The sequence below is a fragment of the Cervus canadensis genome, chromosome 11, assembly GCF_019320065.1.
Source record: "Cervus canadensis isolate Bull #8, Minnesota chromosome 11, ASM1932006v1, whole genome shotgun sequence".
In the NCBI taxonomy this organism is placed as follows: Eukaryota; Metazoa; Chordata; class Mammalia; order Artiodactyla; family Cervidae; genus Cervus; species Cervus canadensis.
Genome location: NC_057396.1, coordinates 47,623,487 through 47,642,600, shown reverse-complemented (window position 1 = coordinate 47,642,600; position 19,114 = coordinate 47,623,487). Strand labels below are relative to the sequence as shown.

General features: G+C 35.1%; 1 protein-coding gene across 3 annotated transcripts in view; it reads left to right on the top strand.

Moving 5' to 3' along the window:
- Positions 1-19,114, top strand: part of FCHSD2 (FCH and double SH3 domains 2) — a 268,065-nt gene that overhangs the window by 197,111 nt on the left and 51,840 nt on the right. For all 3 annotated transcript variants that reach the window (XM_043482268.1, XM_043482267.1, XM_043482269.1), the window contains exons 9-10: positions 2,533-2,655; positions 14,578-14,673. In XM_043482268.1, the coding sequence (XP_043338203.1) occupies positions 2,533-2,655; positions 14,578-14,673 (219 nt within the window). The remainder of the gene's footprint in view (positions 1-2,532; positions 2,656-14,577; positions 14,674-19,114) is intronic.

The window sequence follows — 19,114 nt, the reverse complement described above, 5'->3', positions numbered from 1 at the left end:
GGCAGCCTGGATGGGAGAGGAGTCTAGGGGAGAATGGATACGTGTATATGTATGGTTGAGTTGCTTTGCTGTCCACCTGGAGCCATCACAACATTGTTAATTGGCTATACTACAATATAAGATGAAAAGTTTTTAAAAAGTGTGTATAGGACTTGAGTAGACATTTCTTCAAAGAATATATACAAATGGCCAATAAGCACTTGAAAAGACACTCAACACCATTAGTCATTAAAGAAATGCAAAATCGAAACCACAATGAGCTACCACTAGGGCAGCTTGAATAATTAAAAAACAAAACAAAACAGAAAATAGCAGATGTTGTTGAGATTATGGAGAAACTAGAACCTTTATACATTGCTGATGGGGACGTAAAACAGTGCAGCCACTGTGGAAAACAGATTGTTCCTTAAATAGCTAGACATAGAATTTCTATCGGGAGACCCAGCAATTCCACTACTAATTATATACCCAAGAGAATTGGAAACAGGTGTTCAAACAAAAACTTGTACACATGTCCACAGAGCATTATTCATAATAAGTAAAAAGTGGAAACAACCCAGAGATTCACCAACTAATGAATGAATAAACAAAATGTGGCATATCCATAAAATGTAATATTTTTCAGCCATAAAGTGAAAGTTGCTCAGTTGTGTCGAACTCTTTGCAACCCCATGGACTATACAGTCCATGGAATTCTCCAGGCCAGAATATTAGAGTGGGTAGCCTTTCTCTTCTCGAGGGAATCTTCCCAACCCAGGGATTGAACCCAAGTCTCCCTCATTGCAGGGGGATTCTTTACCAGCTGAGCCAAAAGGGAAGCCCAAGAATACTGGAGTGGGTAGCCTATCCCTTCTCCAGGGGATCTTCCCAACCCAGGAATTGAACCAGGATTTCCTGCATTGCGGGTGGATTCTTTATCAACTGAGCTTTCAGGGAAGCCATAAGATGATGTACTAATTCATTGATGAACCTTAAAAATATGTTAACTGACAGAGGATGGCACAAAAAAACCACATATCGTGTGATTCCATTTATATGAAATATCCAGAAGAGGCAAATTCATTGAGTTAGAAATTAGATTAGTCAAAGATACAGAGAATAGACTTGTGGACATAGTGGGGGAAGGAGAGAGTGGGATGAATGGAGAAAGCAGTATAGCTCTATATACACTACCATGTGTAAATTAGATAGCTGGTGAGAAGTTGCTATATAACACAGGGAGCCCAGCAAGGTACTCTGTGGTGTTCTAGAGGGTTAGGGTTGGGGAAGGGGAGGAGACCCAAGAGACAAGTGATATATATCTCTATATGTATATTATATATATACATAAAATTGTGGCTGGTTTGAGTTGTTGTAGAACAGAAACCAACACAACATTTATAATGTTGTAGCAATTTTCCTCCACTTAAAAAAAGAAGAAAGTAGATTAGTGTTTGCCAGAGATGGAGAGAAAGGTAGGAATGGGTGTGACCCCTTAATGGGTATGGGATTTCTTTTGGAAGCAATGCACATGCCCTGGAATTAGATAGTAGTGATGGTTGTACAACATTGTGAGTGTTCTGAAAGTCGATGAATTGTACACTTTAAAATAGTTCAATGGTGACTTCAACGTGTCAATTTTCCCTCATTTTAAGATCTCTGTTGATTTGCGAGACTCCAGAACCTTTATTTTTATTATTATTGATGTATCGATGTATTTTCCCATCATTGTTGCTAATATGTATGTATTCTGTTTTGTTCTGCTTTTTTAACCTAAACTTGTTCAATACATTGTTTATCATCTACACAGTTCCCATGGTTTTTGTTTTGGTGGCTGTGCATATTTTAGTCACTATGTATATCATAACTTAATCATTTCTCAAATGTTTAGTGGTTTTCTTTTTTTTTCAATTTTTAAAGAGTCCTGATCTAAATACTTAAGTAAATAAGAATGTTTAAATTTCTTTGTAGATATTGCATTGATGTTTCTTCCCTAAAACAGAATTTCTGACTCTTCTTTTTAATTTTTACTATTTCTATTGTGGTTTTTCTCTGATTGCTATATAGTAAGAATAAATGAATTTAGAATTCTACCAATAATGAATGAGGGAAAATGGAGGAAATTAATGTTTATAGAATGTCCCTTCTATTCCAGGCACTGCGTATGGATCCTTTACATCTATTATTTCATTCAGCTCCCACACCTAATCTTATAAACTGACTAGAGATGTTGACATAGCTAGAAAGCAGATGAGCAAATATCAGAAACCAAACATTTTGTCTTTCAAGTTTTATACTGTCCCCACATCTTTACCAGTATTGGGCTCTACCTTTTTTGAGTTCCTACTTATTAGAAAAATTCAATGTTTTCCCAAGTGATTGTTTAAGATTTTTTTTTATTGTTTAAGATTTATATTTATTCTTTACTTAGCAACCTACCTGTATCTTTTATTTTTTATTAATAGATTTTAAACTGAATTTAGCATTTAAACAGCAAGCATTGTATGTCAGAGCTTTTTCATGATTTTTTTTCTTTTGTTTACTCTTTTACAGGCTCTTGATGGAAATGTGTATGACCACCTTAAGGATTATTTAATAGCCTTCAGCCGGACTGAGCTAGAGACATGCCAAGCTGTGCAAAACACATTCCAGTTTTTATTAGAAACCTCCAGCAAGGCAAGTTACCTTCAGTGCAGTAGGTGATATATCCATTTAGAATCTAAAATGTCTTTAGATACAAACAAAACGAAAGCACCAATGACATTAGAATGCTTTAAAGGACGAAATTTTTGAAAACAGTATTCCTTCTAACAAAGTTGAAAGGTGTTTCATTCTTGATGAAGGTCAAAAAGGGAGGTGATGATACAGGCTGTCTCAGGACATCAGTCATTATTAGCATGTCTGTTGCTTTTGAAAAGAGTGGTTTAAAGAACTTTATTTTCCACTCAGATTATTTATTATTTATTATTTTCCACTCAGATTATTTATTTTGCTCTCAGTTCATGAAACAACAAGTGTCAGTGCAAAGAATAATAAAAGGACACAAAAAGGAAAGTTTAAATTTTATAATAGATAAACAAATTAATGTTTTAATATCTTGCTTTAAACAATTAACCTTGCCTTCTATATGCTGTCGTTCTTTGATAGTTATCTTTTCATTCAAGTTTGCTAGCATGTCACACTGTTTACATAGAAAATAAATCAAGTTGTTTTTCTTTAGGATCTGACAGATTAAAATTTTTTGCAGTAGAGAAACTGTCCTTTGGAAGATAAATTGTTCCTGTGGTTAATTAATCTTATTTTCTTTCTGATAAATTAAGTGCACAGTAAATGTTTCCTGACTGAATGCATTTATTAAAATACATTCATTTTATGACTGCTATTTTAAAAGATCAGTTCAATTCTCTTTTTTGGCCAGAGGAGTGGGAACTGGCTAATACCTTAGAGAGTTGTTTGGAAAGGAATCAGGGTATCCATATTACAAGACAGAGGCCAAAGACAGGAAAGAAAAGGGTGCAGTCTGTGTCCCTTTTCTTTTCCTGAATTGCCTCCATGTATATTTATTATTTTCAGTGTACCATCGCTCCAATTCTGTTTTTAGAAAAACATTTAAAATGCTAAGTTCACATGGAAATACAAATATCACTAGTCTGGTGCTTTGAAATCCTGTCGTATTTTTGTATTCTTATATTTTTATCCCTAGGATTCAATAAAAGATGTAAAAGGATGAACATATAGAAAGGATAAATGGATGGATAGATGGATAGTTATGTGAAAGAAAATGTAGAAAAATGTTAATTAAAGAGTCTAGGTAGTTTCTGTACAGTTCTTTTTATTTTAATGTGTATACATTTGACATTTTCCATAAGAGAATGTTAGAGGTAGAAGTCTACAAAAATGTCTTGGTTTGTTCCTTTTATGAAGAAGTTGATTTTTAACTAGTAATCAGATTGTTTATGTATATTGGTCCATTTGGGTTTTCTGTATCTTTTTTAGTGTATTTTGGTAACTTCACTTTCCTAGACAAATTGTCTATTTCATTTATCAAATTTGGTGGCATAAATTTGCATATAAACTTGCTTGCCTCTGTAATTGTCTCCCTTTTTATTTCTAATATTGTTTGTACTTTCTCTCTTATTTTGATCAGACTTGCCAATCTATTTTTTAATCTTTTCCAAAAGCCATCTCTTGTTCTACTTCTCAGTGTTATTGTTCCGTATTTTCTTAATTACTAACTTTATATTCATTATTTCTTTCTACTTTATTGCAGTTAATGTTTTTAGGCTTCCTTTTCTATTAGGTTCTATATTTTCAGTCTTTTGTTTTCAAATAAATCCGCTTGAGCCTAAAAAATTTCTTTCTACTTTAATTGCATTCTGTGATAGGTATGTAGGGCTTTTTAAAATCGCTTCTGCATTCCGCCCCCCCTCATTAACCCATGAATTATTTAGAAGTTTTTCCAGTTTCCATTTAATGGAGGGAGTATATAGTGGGTGACATTTTTCATTTCTAATTTTATCAGAGAGATTCTCCCCAGACAAATTTTTTTTTGAATCTTTTTCCAAGAATGTTTGAGTACACTGCCTTTAGTTTATAAAAGAGGTAAGCATTTAGTCTTTAAAATGTGCTAATATTTTATATAACAGTTCACAGTTTTCTAGTTTTTAATACATCCTCTGAGGTTGGTATTATCTTGCTCATTCTGCAGAGAGGAAAACAGACCCAGGAAGTTTATGTGATTTGCCTGAGGTCACAAACACACACATAGTGTTTTCCATGCTCTACTAATATCTATATTATCTCTCTAGCTTATATTGTTTTCATAGAAAATGAATTAAAAATGTATAAACTGATTTGGACACATAAAGAGATAAGCTTTTATTTTCCTCTACATTCACTCATATGGGTATCTTACTCCCCAGGGATGAGGAAGAAATAAGATGCTCTTGTGTTTAGAGTGAAAGTGGTAGTAATAAAAATTTAATAAGAATGATGCAACTAGGAGATGTGCCCTTTTATTCCTAGTACCAGAAGAGCTCACACCTAGAAGTTTTATGCCGTATGCTTTTCTGTTAACAAAGAGCTTGTTCTGCTACTTTTGTTATCCTGCTAAAAGCAACCTTGTGATCTGATAATCCAGAAAGAAGTTTAAAAATTTTTTTGATTTTTATTCTACACCATTACTAGCTTGTCTTTGGGGGAAGTTCATTTTTTCCCACATAGCTGAATTGTAACTGTACATGTATTTTGGGGGTAATCCATAGACACATTGTAATTTTATAATGCCCCCTATACCTTAAAGGGAGACAGCTGGCCTAAGAACTTCTGTTTAATTTTAATTATTTATGAAGGCTTGCTGTTCTTCTTAATATTTTATGAAATGCTTTGTGCATGTAACTGAAGCAGATATTGTCAGAGAGATTTTCTCTAGTATAGTCATTCTAAAGGTGGTTCTACTGGCTTTACAGTTTGTTTATGTATGCTTGCTTTCTGTCTCTATAAGGAAATTCCTACCAATTAATAATGTAACTCTTTTAACAATTGAAAAATAACAGGGTTATTCTATATTTCTTCATAAATTAAATTGTCTAGTATTGTCACTCTTATTACTGTAAAGATGTACTAAAAAAGTAAACTTAATAAAATAAAGGGGAAAATCCCATGATCATCTCAAAAACACAGGAAAAGCATATGACAAAATTCAGCACTCTTATGATAAAAACGCTCATCAAATTAGGAATAGAAGGGAACTTCCTGAACATGGTAAAAGGCATTTTTTAAAAACCTACAACACATATCATACTCAGTGTTGAAAGACTGAAAGCTTTCCCCATCTGGAAAAGATGATCAGACAAGGATGCCCACTTTTACCACTACTATTCACCATTGTGGTGAATGAGCTTCCCTTGTGGCTCAGCTGGTAAAGAATCTGCCTGCAATGTGAGAGATCTGGATTCAGTCCCTGTGTTGGGAAAATCCCCTGGAGAAGAGAAAGGCTACTCACTCCAGTATTCTGGCCTAGAGAATTCCATGGACTGTATAGTCCATGGGTCGCAAAGAGTTGGACACGACTAAGTGACTTTCACTCATTCACCATTGTACTGAACATCCTGATCTGAGCAATTAGGCAGGAAACAGAAATAGGAGGCAGCAAAATGGAAAGAAAAAAGTAAAAATATATATTTGCACATGACATGATTGTATATAAAAAACCCTATAGGATCCACAAAAGTCCTGGAGCTAGTAAATGAACTCAGCAAAAGTTGCAAATACAAAATCAATACACAAAATCTATTATGTTTCTATACTTCATCAATGAATGAACTGAAGGAACATTATGAAACTAATTCCAGTTACAATAGTATTTGAAGAATAAATACCTAGAAATAATTTAACCAAAACCCGAAAGACTTGTACATGGAAAAACTATAAAACATTGCTGAAATTAAAGAAAGTGAAAGTGAAGTCACTCAGTTGTGTCCGACTGTTTGCGACCCCATGGACTGTAGCCTACCAGGCTCCTCAGTCCGTGGAATTTTCCAGGCAAGAGTACTGGAGTGGGTCGCCATTTCCTTCTCCAGGGGATCTTCCCAAACCAAGGATCGAACCCAGGTCTCCCGCACTATAGGCGGACGCTTTACCATCTGAGCCACCAGGGAAGACCCAAATAAATGGAAATAATAAATGTTTATGGATTAGAAGATTTCATATCTCTAATATTTCAGTATTCCCCAAAGCAATTTATAGATTCAGTGCAATTCCTATCAAAATTCCAATGGCATTTTTTGCAGAAATGGAACAGCCAATCCTGAAATTCATGTGGAACTGCAAGGGATCCTGAAACCTTGAAAAAGAAAAACAAAATTGGAGGACTCACACATTCCAGTTTTAAAACTTACTACAAAGTTATGGTAATTAAGAGTGTGGTGCTAGCATAAGGCTAGACATGTAAGAATTGAGAGTCCAGAAATAAGCTCAAACATCTGTGGCCAGTTGATTTCAACAAGGTTGTCAAGGCCATTTGATAGAGAAAGAATAGTCTCTTCAACAAGAGGTGATAAAACAATAGGATAACCACATGCAAAAGAATAAAGTTAAACCCCTTCCTCACTCCATATATAAAAATTAACTCAAAATGGGCTGACAGCCTAAAACTGTAGAATTATAGAAGAAAATACAGAAGTAAATCTTTGTGACCTTGGGTTTGCCAGTGTATTCTTAGAGTTAACTTGAAAGCACAGCAGCAAAAGATGATAGATAACTGAGCTTCATCAAATTACAAGTTTTTGTGCATCAAAGAACATTGTGGAAAATGTGAAAAAGCCCATAGAATGGGAGAAATATTTATAAATCATGTGCCTGATAGGAATTTAATACTCAAAATATATAAATAACTTTTACAACTCAACACATAAAAGACAAATGATCCAATTTGAAAATGGGCAAAGGACTTGAATAGACATTTTTCCAAGGAAAATGTGCACATGAAAAGATCCTAAGCACCATTAGTTATTGGAGAACTGTAAATGAAAACCACAATGAAATACCACTTCCACCTAGTAGGATAGTTTTAATAATTAAAACAACACACATATAAAGCAAGTGTTGGCAGGGATGTGGTAAAATTAGAACTCTTGTACATTGTAGGAATGTAAAATGGTGTAGCCACTGTGGAAAACAGTTCGGTAATTCCTCAAAAAGTGAGACACGGAGTTACCATATGACAATTCCACTTTTTTGAAAACAAGTGTTTAAACAAAAAAATTGTACAGAAACGTTCACAGCAGTGTTATTCATAGTGAAGTCACTCAGTCGTGTCTGACTCTTTGCGACCCCGTGGACTATAGCCTACCAGGCTCCTCCATCCATGGGATTTTCCAGGCAAGAATACTGGAGTGGGTTGCCATTTCCTTCTCTAGGAGATAATAGCTAATAATTGTAAACACCCTAAATGTCAATCAACTGGTGATTAGATAAATAAAATAAAATTTCAATGAAATATTATTTGTTCATAAAAAGGAATGAACTACTGATATATCATACAACACATGTCCCACAGAATAAAAAAATACAAATAACTATTACCATATAAAAAAGAGGCTTTTATGGGCTTAGTTGTATCCCCTAAAATTCATACATGGAAGCCCTAACCTCTGGTACCTCAGAATGTGACTGTTCTTGGATATCAGGCCTTTAAAGAGTTTAAGGTAAAATGAGGTCATACGGATGAGCTCTAATCCAATATGACTGATGTTCATAGAAGGTTAGAGTGCGAATAGGCACAATGGGAACTCCACATAAGACACCAGGAAAAGACGATCATCTGCAAGCCAAGGAAAGAGACCCTCAGAAGAAACCAGCCCTGCCAACACCTTGTTCTTGGGCTTCTGGCCTCCAGAACTGTGAGGAAACAGAATTACCTTGTTTAAGCCACCTCATCTATGATCCTTTGTTATGGAAGCCTTAGGAAACTAGTACAGATGCTTAAACTTACTATTAATCAAAGAACTGGAAATTAAAATCACTATGAGATTGTCTATTTTACACTTATGAGATTGACAAAAATCGACAGGAATGATTATTAATGTGAATATGGATTAACAGAAGCTTATATACTGCCCTGAGGGGTACAGATTGATAGATCCAATTTCAACACATTTGGCGTTATCTAGTCAATTTAAAGATGCATTTAGCTTATGACTCAGTAGTTCTACTTCTTAGAATATATCCTAGAGAAACTCTGGCCCCAGAGTGGGTACCAGAAGACTTTGAGATATTGTTCTTAGCAACTTCCTTTGTCAGATTAGAAAAAGCTAGAAATATCCTAACTGTCCACCAATAGTAAGATGAATAATGGAATACCAAATAGCAATAAAAATGAAAGATCTGCAAGCACATGCACTAATATGGATGAGATTCACAAATGTGATGTTGAGCAAAAGGCAAATTGCAAAACAAGGACCTACTGTATAGCACAGGGAACTGTACTCAGTGTAGTAACCTATAATGGAAAAGAATCTGAAAGAGAATGTGGGCGTGTGTATATATAGCTAAATCACTTTGCTTTAACACTTGGAACTAACACAACATTGTAAATTAACTATACTTCAATTTTTAGAAAAGCAACTTGCAAAGACTACACACACATTTATATAGCATTCAGAAATATCCAAGAAAACAGTATCATTTTGAGATATATCATATGTAATAAAACTGTTGAAAGAAAAAAAGAGGAGCACAGTAAAATTTAGTAGAGTGGTTATATCTAGAGGAGCATGCATTCACAGAGGGGCAGATAATCCCCCAAAGGAGTAAAAAGTGCTTCTGGATATTGAGGGATTGTTTGCCAAAAGAATCTTATATGTTACAATGGGCCACAGTACATAAACATGTAACATATACTTGTGATATTAAAATGTAATCAAAGAGGGCAACTAGGGGGAAAATGTCTTAAAAGGGTCCTTGGATTGGGAAATGGGAGAGATTCCCCAACTTAAAAAACATTAAAAAAATAAATAAATAGAAGGTTGAACACTCCTTAGGAAATAAGATGGGAATGTAATAAGAAGAGGATGTATGGATTCCTACGGCAGTGGTAATGTTTTGTTTAATCTCAACGGTGGATACAGAAGCGTTCTTTAACAGCTGTTTATTGAATACTACTTTAGACAGAAGTCATTGTGCTAGTTGCTGAAGGTTACATCAGTAACGAGACTGAAGGCCTGATCTCAGCTGTCACAAGGAGTGACTAAAGGAAGCAGAAAGGGAAAGATTACAAAGGGAATGAGGAAACTTTTGAAAGTTAGGGAAAAGTCCATTATCTTGATTGTGGTGACTTTTACAGATATATAGGAAAGTTAAAATTTATCAAAGTATACACTTTAAATATGTACAGGTTATTGTATGTATGTCAGTTATACTTCAGTAACACCTTTACAGAGAGAAAAATAGGGCATATGAAAATGCCAGAAAAAATGAAAATTTACTTTCACACAGAAGCTTACACACACAAATGTTCAGAGTAGCTTTTAGTTATAATAGTTGAAAACTGGAAACTCCTTAAATGACCTTCAGTGAGTGAAGGACCAAAATAAATGGTGGTGTTTCCATACTATGAAGTACTACTCAGCAATAAAAAGGAGTGAACGGTTAATACATGCAACAAATTGGATGAACTTCAAGGAAATTATGCCAAATGAAAATAGGCTTCCCTAGTGGTCCAGTGGTTAAGACTCCACACTTCCACTGCAAGGGGCACAGGTTTGATCCCTGGTTGAAGAACTAAGATCCCTCATATTACACCATGTGGCCAAAAGCAAAAGGTATATGGTGCATGATTCCATTATGTAACATTTGTGAAATAGTGTATTTATAGAAATAGAGAACAGATAAGCAGTTACCAGGAATTAGGGATGAGCAGAGTAGAGGGACGGGGCTTCCCAGGTAGCTCAGTGGTAAAGAATCCGCCTGCCAGTTCAGGAGATGTGAGTTCAATCCCTGGATTGGGAAGATCCCCTGGAGAAGGAAATGACAACCCACTCCAGTATTCTTGCCTGGGAAATCCCATAGACAGAGAAGCCTGGGAGGCTACAGTCCATGAGGTGGCAAAAAAGTCAGATACGACTTAGTTACTAAACAAAGTGGAGGGAAGTATTACGGAATAGCACAAGAGAGTCATGTGGCGGTGGTTCAGTTAAATATCTTGATTGGGATAGTGGTTGCATGAAGCTATACATGTGATAAGATTGTATAAATCTTTACACTCACATATCCCAAAATGAGTGCATATATTAATATAACTGGTGAAATCTAAATAAGCTTTATGCTTTGTACCAGTGTTGATTTCCTAATTTTTATATTTACTGTGTTTATGCAAGATGCTGACATTGGGAGGTGTACAGGATCTCTTTGCAACTTCCTTTCAAAATGAATTGTTTGAGAGAGAAGACCAATTACTAACTCAGTGCCTCTATTGTACAGGTCTTATTTTCCATGTACTTCTCCTACTCACTTAAAAAAAAACAAAACAAAACAGTGCTTCTTGGGAAAATAGCACTGATTCTAGATCTGGGACATAAAATATTTAAGGTAAACATTAAATAATTAGTCATAATGGAAAGCAGGGAGACTATCAAAAACTCCTAGGTCATCTCCAGGAACTCAAGATATGATCTTGCTAGCCAAAGATGGGATTATTTTAGCATTGATAATGATAGCAGTAGATTGAAATAATCAAATATTTTTAAATCCATGACTTTATAATAATTTATTAAAGCTATAATTGATCATTCTTTGGCAGTTACTAGGGAAACAAGCCAATTTGAAAACTAGATAATAAAGGGAAGAGGCAAGTGTTTATCCTGCCTTATACAAAATCAGTCTCAAGGTAACTATATAATTGTTTGAAAGTTTCTCTTATAGAAGTATTCTAGCTAATAAATGAAAAAGGAATGATGGAATTCCTTGATAAAGTGATAGAAAAATATAGAAAACTCTCTAGTTCTTGCAGCCCCTAATATGTCTAGGCATTTATCACCATAGATCTGTTCTATTAGTTTCCTAGGGTTACAATACAAATTACCATAAACAGGATGACTTAAAATGACTGACATTTATTCCCTCTCAGTTCTGGAAGCCAGAAGTCAGAAATGAAAGTATCAGCAAGGCTGCACTCCCGCCAAAGGCTTTAGAGGATAATCAGTTTTGTACCTCTTTTAGCTTCTGGTAGCTTCAGACTTTTGTTTGTTTGTGGTCACATCACTCCAATCTCTGCCTCTTGTCTTACTGACTCCTCTTCTGTCTGTGTTTACTTCTGTTTGTCTTTTATAATAACATCACTTATCATTACTTTCAGAGCCCAGCCACAGAATCAAGAATATTTGCTAATCTCAAAATCCTTAATAATTATATCTGCAAAGGGCAGTTTTCCAAATGAGGTAGCATTCACAAGTTCAGTGCTAAGGACAGGGATCTCTCTTTTGGAGAGCCACCATCCATTCAGCCCACTACAGCTGTTAGTAGCAAAAAGAGGCAAATCAGAGGCAAGCCTCACAGAAGTAAACACCACCTTGCCAAAAAGTAAAACAATAAACGTGAATGCAGTGAAACATCAGCTTACAGGACACACAAGAAATAGAACACTACAAGGATGGAGTGAACAAAATTCAGGCTATGGGAAACTACAGAACAAAAACTCAGTTTCTTCAACAGGTAAATTGCAAGTGAGGTGGGTGAGGGAGATGGAGGAAGAAACATATATGTGATTTTTTGGGGGGGCCGCACCACGTGCCATGTGAGATCTCAGTTCCCTGATCAGGGATCGAACCTGCAGCCTCTGCACTGGAAGCATGGATTCTTAACCACTGTACTGCCAGGGAAGTCCCAAGAAATCTATATATGAAAAGAAACCTAAGCAACATCATCCATATGCACTGTAGGAACCTTATTGTGATCTTAATGTGAAAAACTTTAAAAAATATGAACAAAAAATTAAACACTTAATGTTTTATAATGTTATTTGTACATTTTAATATACATTTTCTAAAGTTTGTCTTTTAGACATTACACTGAAATATTTATAGGTGACATAATATGTCTAGGACTTCCTTCAGTTTAATAGAAGGTGGAAGGGGTAGGTGGGTTTTAGATGAAACAAAAATTGGTGTGTTTTGGAAGTTGGTTGATAGTACATGGGGACACATTATATTGTTTTCTCTTTAAACTATTCCATAACAAAAAGTTAAAATTTTTAAGAAGATTAATACTTTCCTCTTGAAAGAAAGAAAGGAAGGAAGTTGGGTTTGTTGTGCTTCAGGGGATAGGTTTAGCAACCAGAAGGATGATCCTCTTAGCTTTTTCTGCGTGGTGACTAATGAGGCTGTGTCTCAGGACTGTATCAGGAGCTTTCTCAGTCATTCTAGCTTCAAACTGGAATCCAGGAAAAGAGAAAACACATTTCCCTTTAAGAATACGTTTATTCAGCCAGCCTCCCCTGACCACGTGTCTTCAATCACTCCTCCCTCCACCCCACCCCTGCAGTCTGGACTAAGTAGCACTTACGCTCTCCTAGTGCCTTCTATGTATTTTGTTAGTGTATTTTAATTGTGTAATCTGTTTAATTGTCCAACTTTATAGATTATAAATTCCTTGAAGAGACTAACTTTGTTTATTCATATTTATTCCTCTGTGTATAACCCCTTCTCTACTGTGTTTAATATCAGGCCTGGTAAGCTCTCTCAGTAAATGGTTGTTGAAGGAAGGGGAGGGGAACAATAGAGAATTGGGATGTACTGGTAAGTAAAATGCAAAATATACCTCCAACTTTCTCTATCTCCTTAATGAATTTTTTTCCCAGGTCTACTAAAGTATAGCCAAAGACTGCTTTAAACTTTATTTCCTTCTTCTGCCCATCTTCTGGCAGAGGTCTAATGAGCTTTAGCAGATGAAAGACAAGTCAAGGGTAAGCAGTGTAGCAAACTAGAAACTGGATTTCTGTACTATCAAATGTTGCTGGTTTCCACTCTTTCCCAGGGAATATAACAGTGAATTCTTTTTAGACGGCTCTCTTTTGGCTATTTGTTTTGCTAGTTTCTGTGTGTCAAAATTTCTCTTCTCTCTAAAGTCCTTTCTAGTCTGTTCTTCTTGGTATGCTTTAAGATGGTAATTGGAATATAACTTCCTCAGAAAGGTGGTGCGGAGAAGGCAATGGCACCCCACTCCAGTACTCTTGCCTGGAAAATCCCATGGACGGAGGAGCCTGGTAGGCTGCAGTCCATGGAGTCACTGAGTCGCACATGACTGAGCGACTTCACTTTCACTTTTCACTTTACTGCATTGGAGAAGAAAATGGCAACCCACTCCAGTGTTCTTGCCTGGAGAATCCCAGGGACAGTGGAGCCTGGTGGGCTACCGTCTATGGGGTCACACAGAGTCGGACACGACTGAAGTGACTTAGCAGCAGCAGCAGAAAGGTGGTGAGAAGTACTAGAAAAATACTATTTTGTGCTGTGTACAAGGTTATCTGGCAGTTTCCTAGTAGATGGCAGTCTCCATAAAGCAAACTTTAAGAGGCCTACAGAACTTTAGAACTGGTTTAGAAAAAACTGATGTGCTTCCCTGTTTGCATCTACCCTATCCCCATTCAAAAGAATAACGTCTTGTGTAATAGCCATCTTTCTGCAGTCTTAAATAGTACATATCATCTAGTCCCCAAATCTGGGCTAGTTTCTAACCTAGTACTTTCCATATTTAGATTCTTGAGAAAATGGGGCACAAGGATAACAACTATTATCCAAAATGAAGGGCTTCCCAGGTAGCTGGGACTCCACGCTTCCATTGCAGGGGGCCCAGTTTCGATCCCTGGTCAGGGAACTGGATCTCACATGCTCAACTAAGACCTGAAACAGCCAAATAAATAAGTAAAAATTTTAAAAATAAATGAAATGAAAAAAATTGTAATTATCATTTCTTTTTGACTACATAGTACTGGATGATTTCTTGTTTTTGAAAAACTACAGAAAAAAACCTAAACTTTTAAAATGCAATTATTGAACATTTTAACCTTATTAAAGACTTAAAGATATTTTATTTTCTCTTTAGGTGGTACGAGACTATAATCTTCAGCTGTTTTTACAAGAGAATGCTGTATTTCACAAACCCCAGCCCTTCCAGTTCCAGCCTTGTGACAGTGATACTGTAAGGGAATTCCAGATTTTAATTTTATTTATTTTTAAGCTATGTTTGTGTTTCAATAACTGTTCTCTTTGGAATAGACAGACAAAGAAGACTGAGTATGTCTCAATTTTATAGCAAAACTGTAAGGATGCCGAGAAACTGACATTCCTTTCTAAAAGACGACTAACATACCCAACATCTTTATGCTAACAACTTTCTACTTAATAGGGTTAAATTATAGAACAAGTTACTGGAAATCTGAAAACTGAACTGAGGGAAGAAGAAAAAATTCAGTAATTTTTTTTCAATTCAGATGTAAATTTATACTTTCTATTTATGAAATTCTTCACATGTATACCCTTCCAAAGAAATCAGTGGTTTTTAACCAGAATAGAATTAATAAATAGAATAATGAATATGTGTATACAAATACTTTGCTGGGTTTATTAAAAAATTATAGGCCCTTTATAATTCCTTTCAGATTTCTTAGACTGTGGAAGTATTAACACAAATTGGCAATGTATAAAAAGGAAGTGTTAATCATATACTGTTATCCTTGAGTTTGCTCTATGAAAATTAATAGCCATTTTTGAATTTAAAAAAAACAGAATACTAATTTAATAACATTTTTTAAAAGGTATTTTACTTCTATAAGGTGAGAAAGCACATATCTAGCACATTCTCTCAATGTAGGTAAGCCAGGAGGGAAGTCAAGTTATATTGGTCAAGTCTGTGGTAAACTTAGAATCAAGACCAGGGGAGTTTATGATACCAGAGTTTAATGGTATCAATTTAATAGAAACCTTTACTGGAGGTATCTTCATTACTTTTCCTACTAAATTTAAATAGCCCTGTTAGTGGCTATATAAAGAAATGTAGGAAATCAAGATTTCCCTCTAGATTATTAACCCTTGCCCTTAGTAGTGCCTTTTTTTAATCTATCAGCTTTTGCTTAATGACTGGGAGACATTGTCCTGAGGATACAGGGTATGGACAAGTATGCAAAGCTTGACTTAAAATTGTGACCCATTTGAGATTATTTTATCTTTGCCCAGTTTCCTCAGGAAAATGAGGCTGATAGGGACTCGCATCTCACTCATCTGAAGCCCCATGACAACCCTAAATCCTTCTTTGTTTCTAAACGCTGTGCTAAATGTTCTTAGCTCTGTGTCCCTGTTTGCCTTACAATTCTAACTCTATGCTGTTTTCTGTCCTTGTGCAATCTGTACTGGGCAGAGTTTAAAAGCTGCCCAGCTGGTGGATATTGAGTTCTCCCCTGTCAGTGCTCTGAGAATGACCATAGCTGAGGTATTTGGGGGTATGGGTCAGGGGTGGGAGGGATGGGGTATGTGGGTTTGCATGTTAAAAGAAGGGTGGGGCCTGGTATTGGGATGAAAGTTATAAATATATGTGTAAGGGGCTACTGAATGCATAAGCTGGGGCTTTTCCTTTTCCCTTATAAATTAGGGATTTCTTTTCCTATTTATAGTGAAAAGATTGAGCTTCTCATTTGTCATCTTGTCTGAAGCACCTTAGTTTTCCTCAATAGGAGTGCTGGAAAGAACCTTTGAACTAATCTTGCATTTATTAAAGAGGAAACTGAAGCCTAAAAAGGAAAAGAGAGTTATCCAGAGTCATACAGTGAATTAATGACACATTAACATCCTAATTGCAGTTTAATGTTCTTTCTAAATGCTACTGTGTTTTCAGGGAAGAAATGTTCAGCACTTGGGGAGCAATTAATCTTTTCATAATGGAAAACGATAAATGCTCACACATTTATAAAAATCATCCCAGATTGTCAACTGTTGAAAGTTTTATAATAATCATCTTGAAAACGTTTTTACCTGTAAAATTTGTTATATATACTTTTTGTTTTGTTGTAGATTAAGTATTCATATTGCCCACAAAAAATAAAATCCCAAGTAATTGTTTTTACCCAGTATGGACTAGTACTGTTCTTTTCTATGAGAACGGAACCATTGTTTACTTGCTTTCCTAGTTTCCTCTTGGAGCTGGAAGCACTAAGCCTGTCACAGAGTGGAGAGCACCAGTCAGTGCCCCGTTAACTCACTTCTCCTGCTGGCTAAATGCAGGGCATGTAGGAAGGACTTATTGCCACTATCTTCTGTTGTATTTCTGAAACTGCTATTGTTCCTGTCCTCTTCTGGAGCACATTTCAATTCAACAGACATTGAGTTCCTGCTGTATCTATCTGAGCGCCAATCACTCAGACAGATGCTGAGGATAGCTGCTACATGTGAAGAGCCCAAACACAAGAGGCTCACTGACATGTACACAAATAAGTAAAATATAATCAGGCAAGTGCTGTACCTGACAGAATGCTCTTGGTGTCCGTAGATGAGTACAGTTAATGCATCCTGATGTGGTGTAATTTTTTTTTATAAATTTATAGAGACATTTATATATCATATAACTCACCCATTTCAAGTGTATTATTCACTGATTTTTAGTAAATTTACCAAGTTGTACAACCAGCATCACAAATAAGTTTTAGAACATTTTTATGATCCCTGTAGGATCCCTTATGTCCATTTACTGTTAATCCATATTCCCATCCCCTGTACAGGCAACCTCTAATCTGTTTTCTTTCTTGAAAGGTTTACCTTCTCTAGACATTTCATATAAATTGAACTATATAATACGTGGTCTTTTATGTCTTGCTTCTTTCACTTAGCAAGTTTTGAGGTTCATCTTTGTCTTAGAATGTATCAGCAATTTGTTCCTTTTTATTGCTGAATAGTATTCCACTCTATGAATATACTACATTTTGTTTATCTGTTCATCAGTGATAGAAATTTAGGTTGTTACCCACTTTTGGCTATCATCAATAATGCTAATATTAACATTTGTGTACAAGTTAATGTATGAATATGTTTTCATTACTCTTGAGTTGCTGAATCGTAAGGTAACTTTATGTTTAACTTTTTAAGAAATTGCCAAACTTTTCCAAAGTAGCTACCAATTTGTCTTTCTGCCTACCATTGTATGTGTGTTTTGTTTCTCTCATATCTTCACTGCTGTTTGTTATCGTCTGTCTCTTTGCTTGTAGTCATCCTAGAGGATGTAAAATAGAATCTCATTGCAGTTTGATATACGTTAACCTAATAACTGATATTGAATATCTTCTTATGACTTATTAGTGATTCATATATTTACTTTGATAAAATGTCTGTTCAGATCTTTAGTCTCTTTTATCAGATTGTTTGTCTTCTTAATATGAATTAGATCTTGAAAGTGAATTGAAATTTACTCTGCAGGATTGAAAAACAACATGCTTGGAAGTGAAAATAACAATTGAAAATAATAAAAATAATAAGTGACATTCACTGAAGGTTTATTTCATGTTAGACATTTTTCTAATTGAATTCCTTGTATTAACTCATTTAATCCTCTCAACAATCCTATATTTTAGGTGCTGTTTTTAATCTTCATAGTTGAGGAAACTATGGTTAAGAAATTTGCTCAAGATCACTCAGCTAATTAGTAGTAGAGCCAGAAAAGCTTGAAAATGCATTACTGTATTTGAAATAGCAAGTAGGTTTGGTATGGTGAAGGAGTTGAACAACACTGTAAATGTAGGTTGCAACCAGATTTTGTGTTTGAGTTTTACATATCGTAGCATATGGAGAACTATGGAATCTTTTCAAGTACGACAGCCATGTGGTAATTGCAAACAAGTTCCCTCTGCAGGACAGTTGTTCCTTTATTTTATTTTGGATTTTATAATTTATATTAGGAACTTTTAATTCCTTATGGATTTAACACATTCATTTTTATTTACTCAGTAGATATTTATTGCATATAATTTGTATATGCCCTTGCCTTATATAGAGAAGAGTAGTCAATAAATATTTGATCTAGATTTAAAATACAATAAATTTAGGAAAGCCATAGGACTTTTAAAGTCATCATCATGATTAAATATAACTTATTTTCTTCTGAAAAATTTTTAATATAACCCATTTCAGATTCCAGTATTTTCCCCACAAAAGTCAAAAATGTACAGATGAAAACAGTCACAGTATTAACCACTGGGATTTAATTAAGGGTTGAAAGTATTGCACTTCTTGGTTTTTGTTTTCTTTTTGGCTTAATCTTTTTTTATCTGCTAGTACATCAAAATTCCTTTTCATTTTATTTTAATATATGATTATTTTAAATCATATTTTAGAGTGATATACCAAAGGGAACTGGCCAAGATTATTTTCTAAAGTCACAATGATCTATTCTATACAGCCATAGAGTTAAATTAGGAATCTTAGTTTAACCTTGAGATGATTATAAGTGACAGTGATCAGTGACAAGTTCCACCTAGTGTAGTAATTTAGTAGCTGGCTCATAGTTAATACTGAAAGATTTATATGTCTCTGTTTCCATATAGAATTGCTGATTTCAAAGGTATCCCTTCTTTGTATCTCCTGGTATCAGATGATACCTG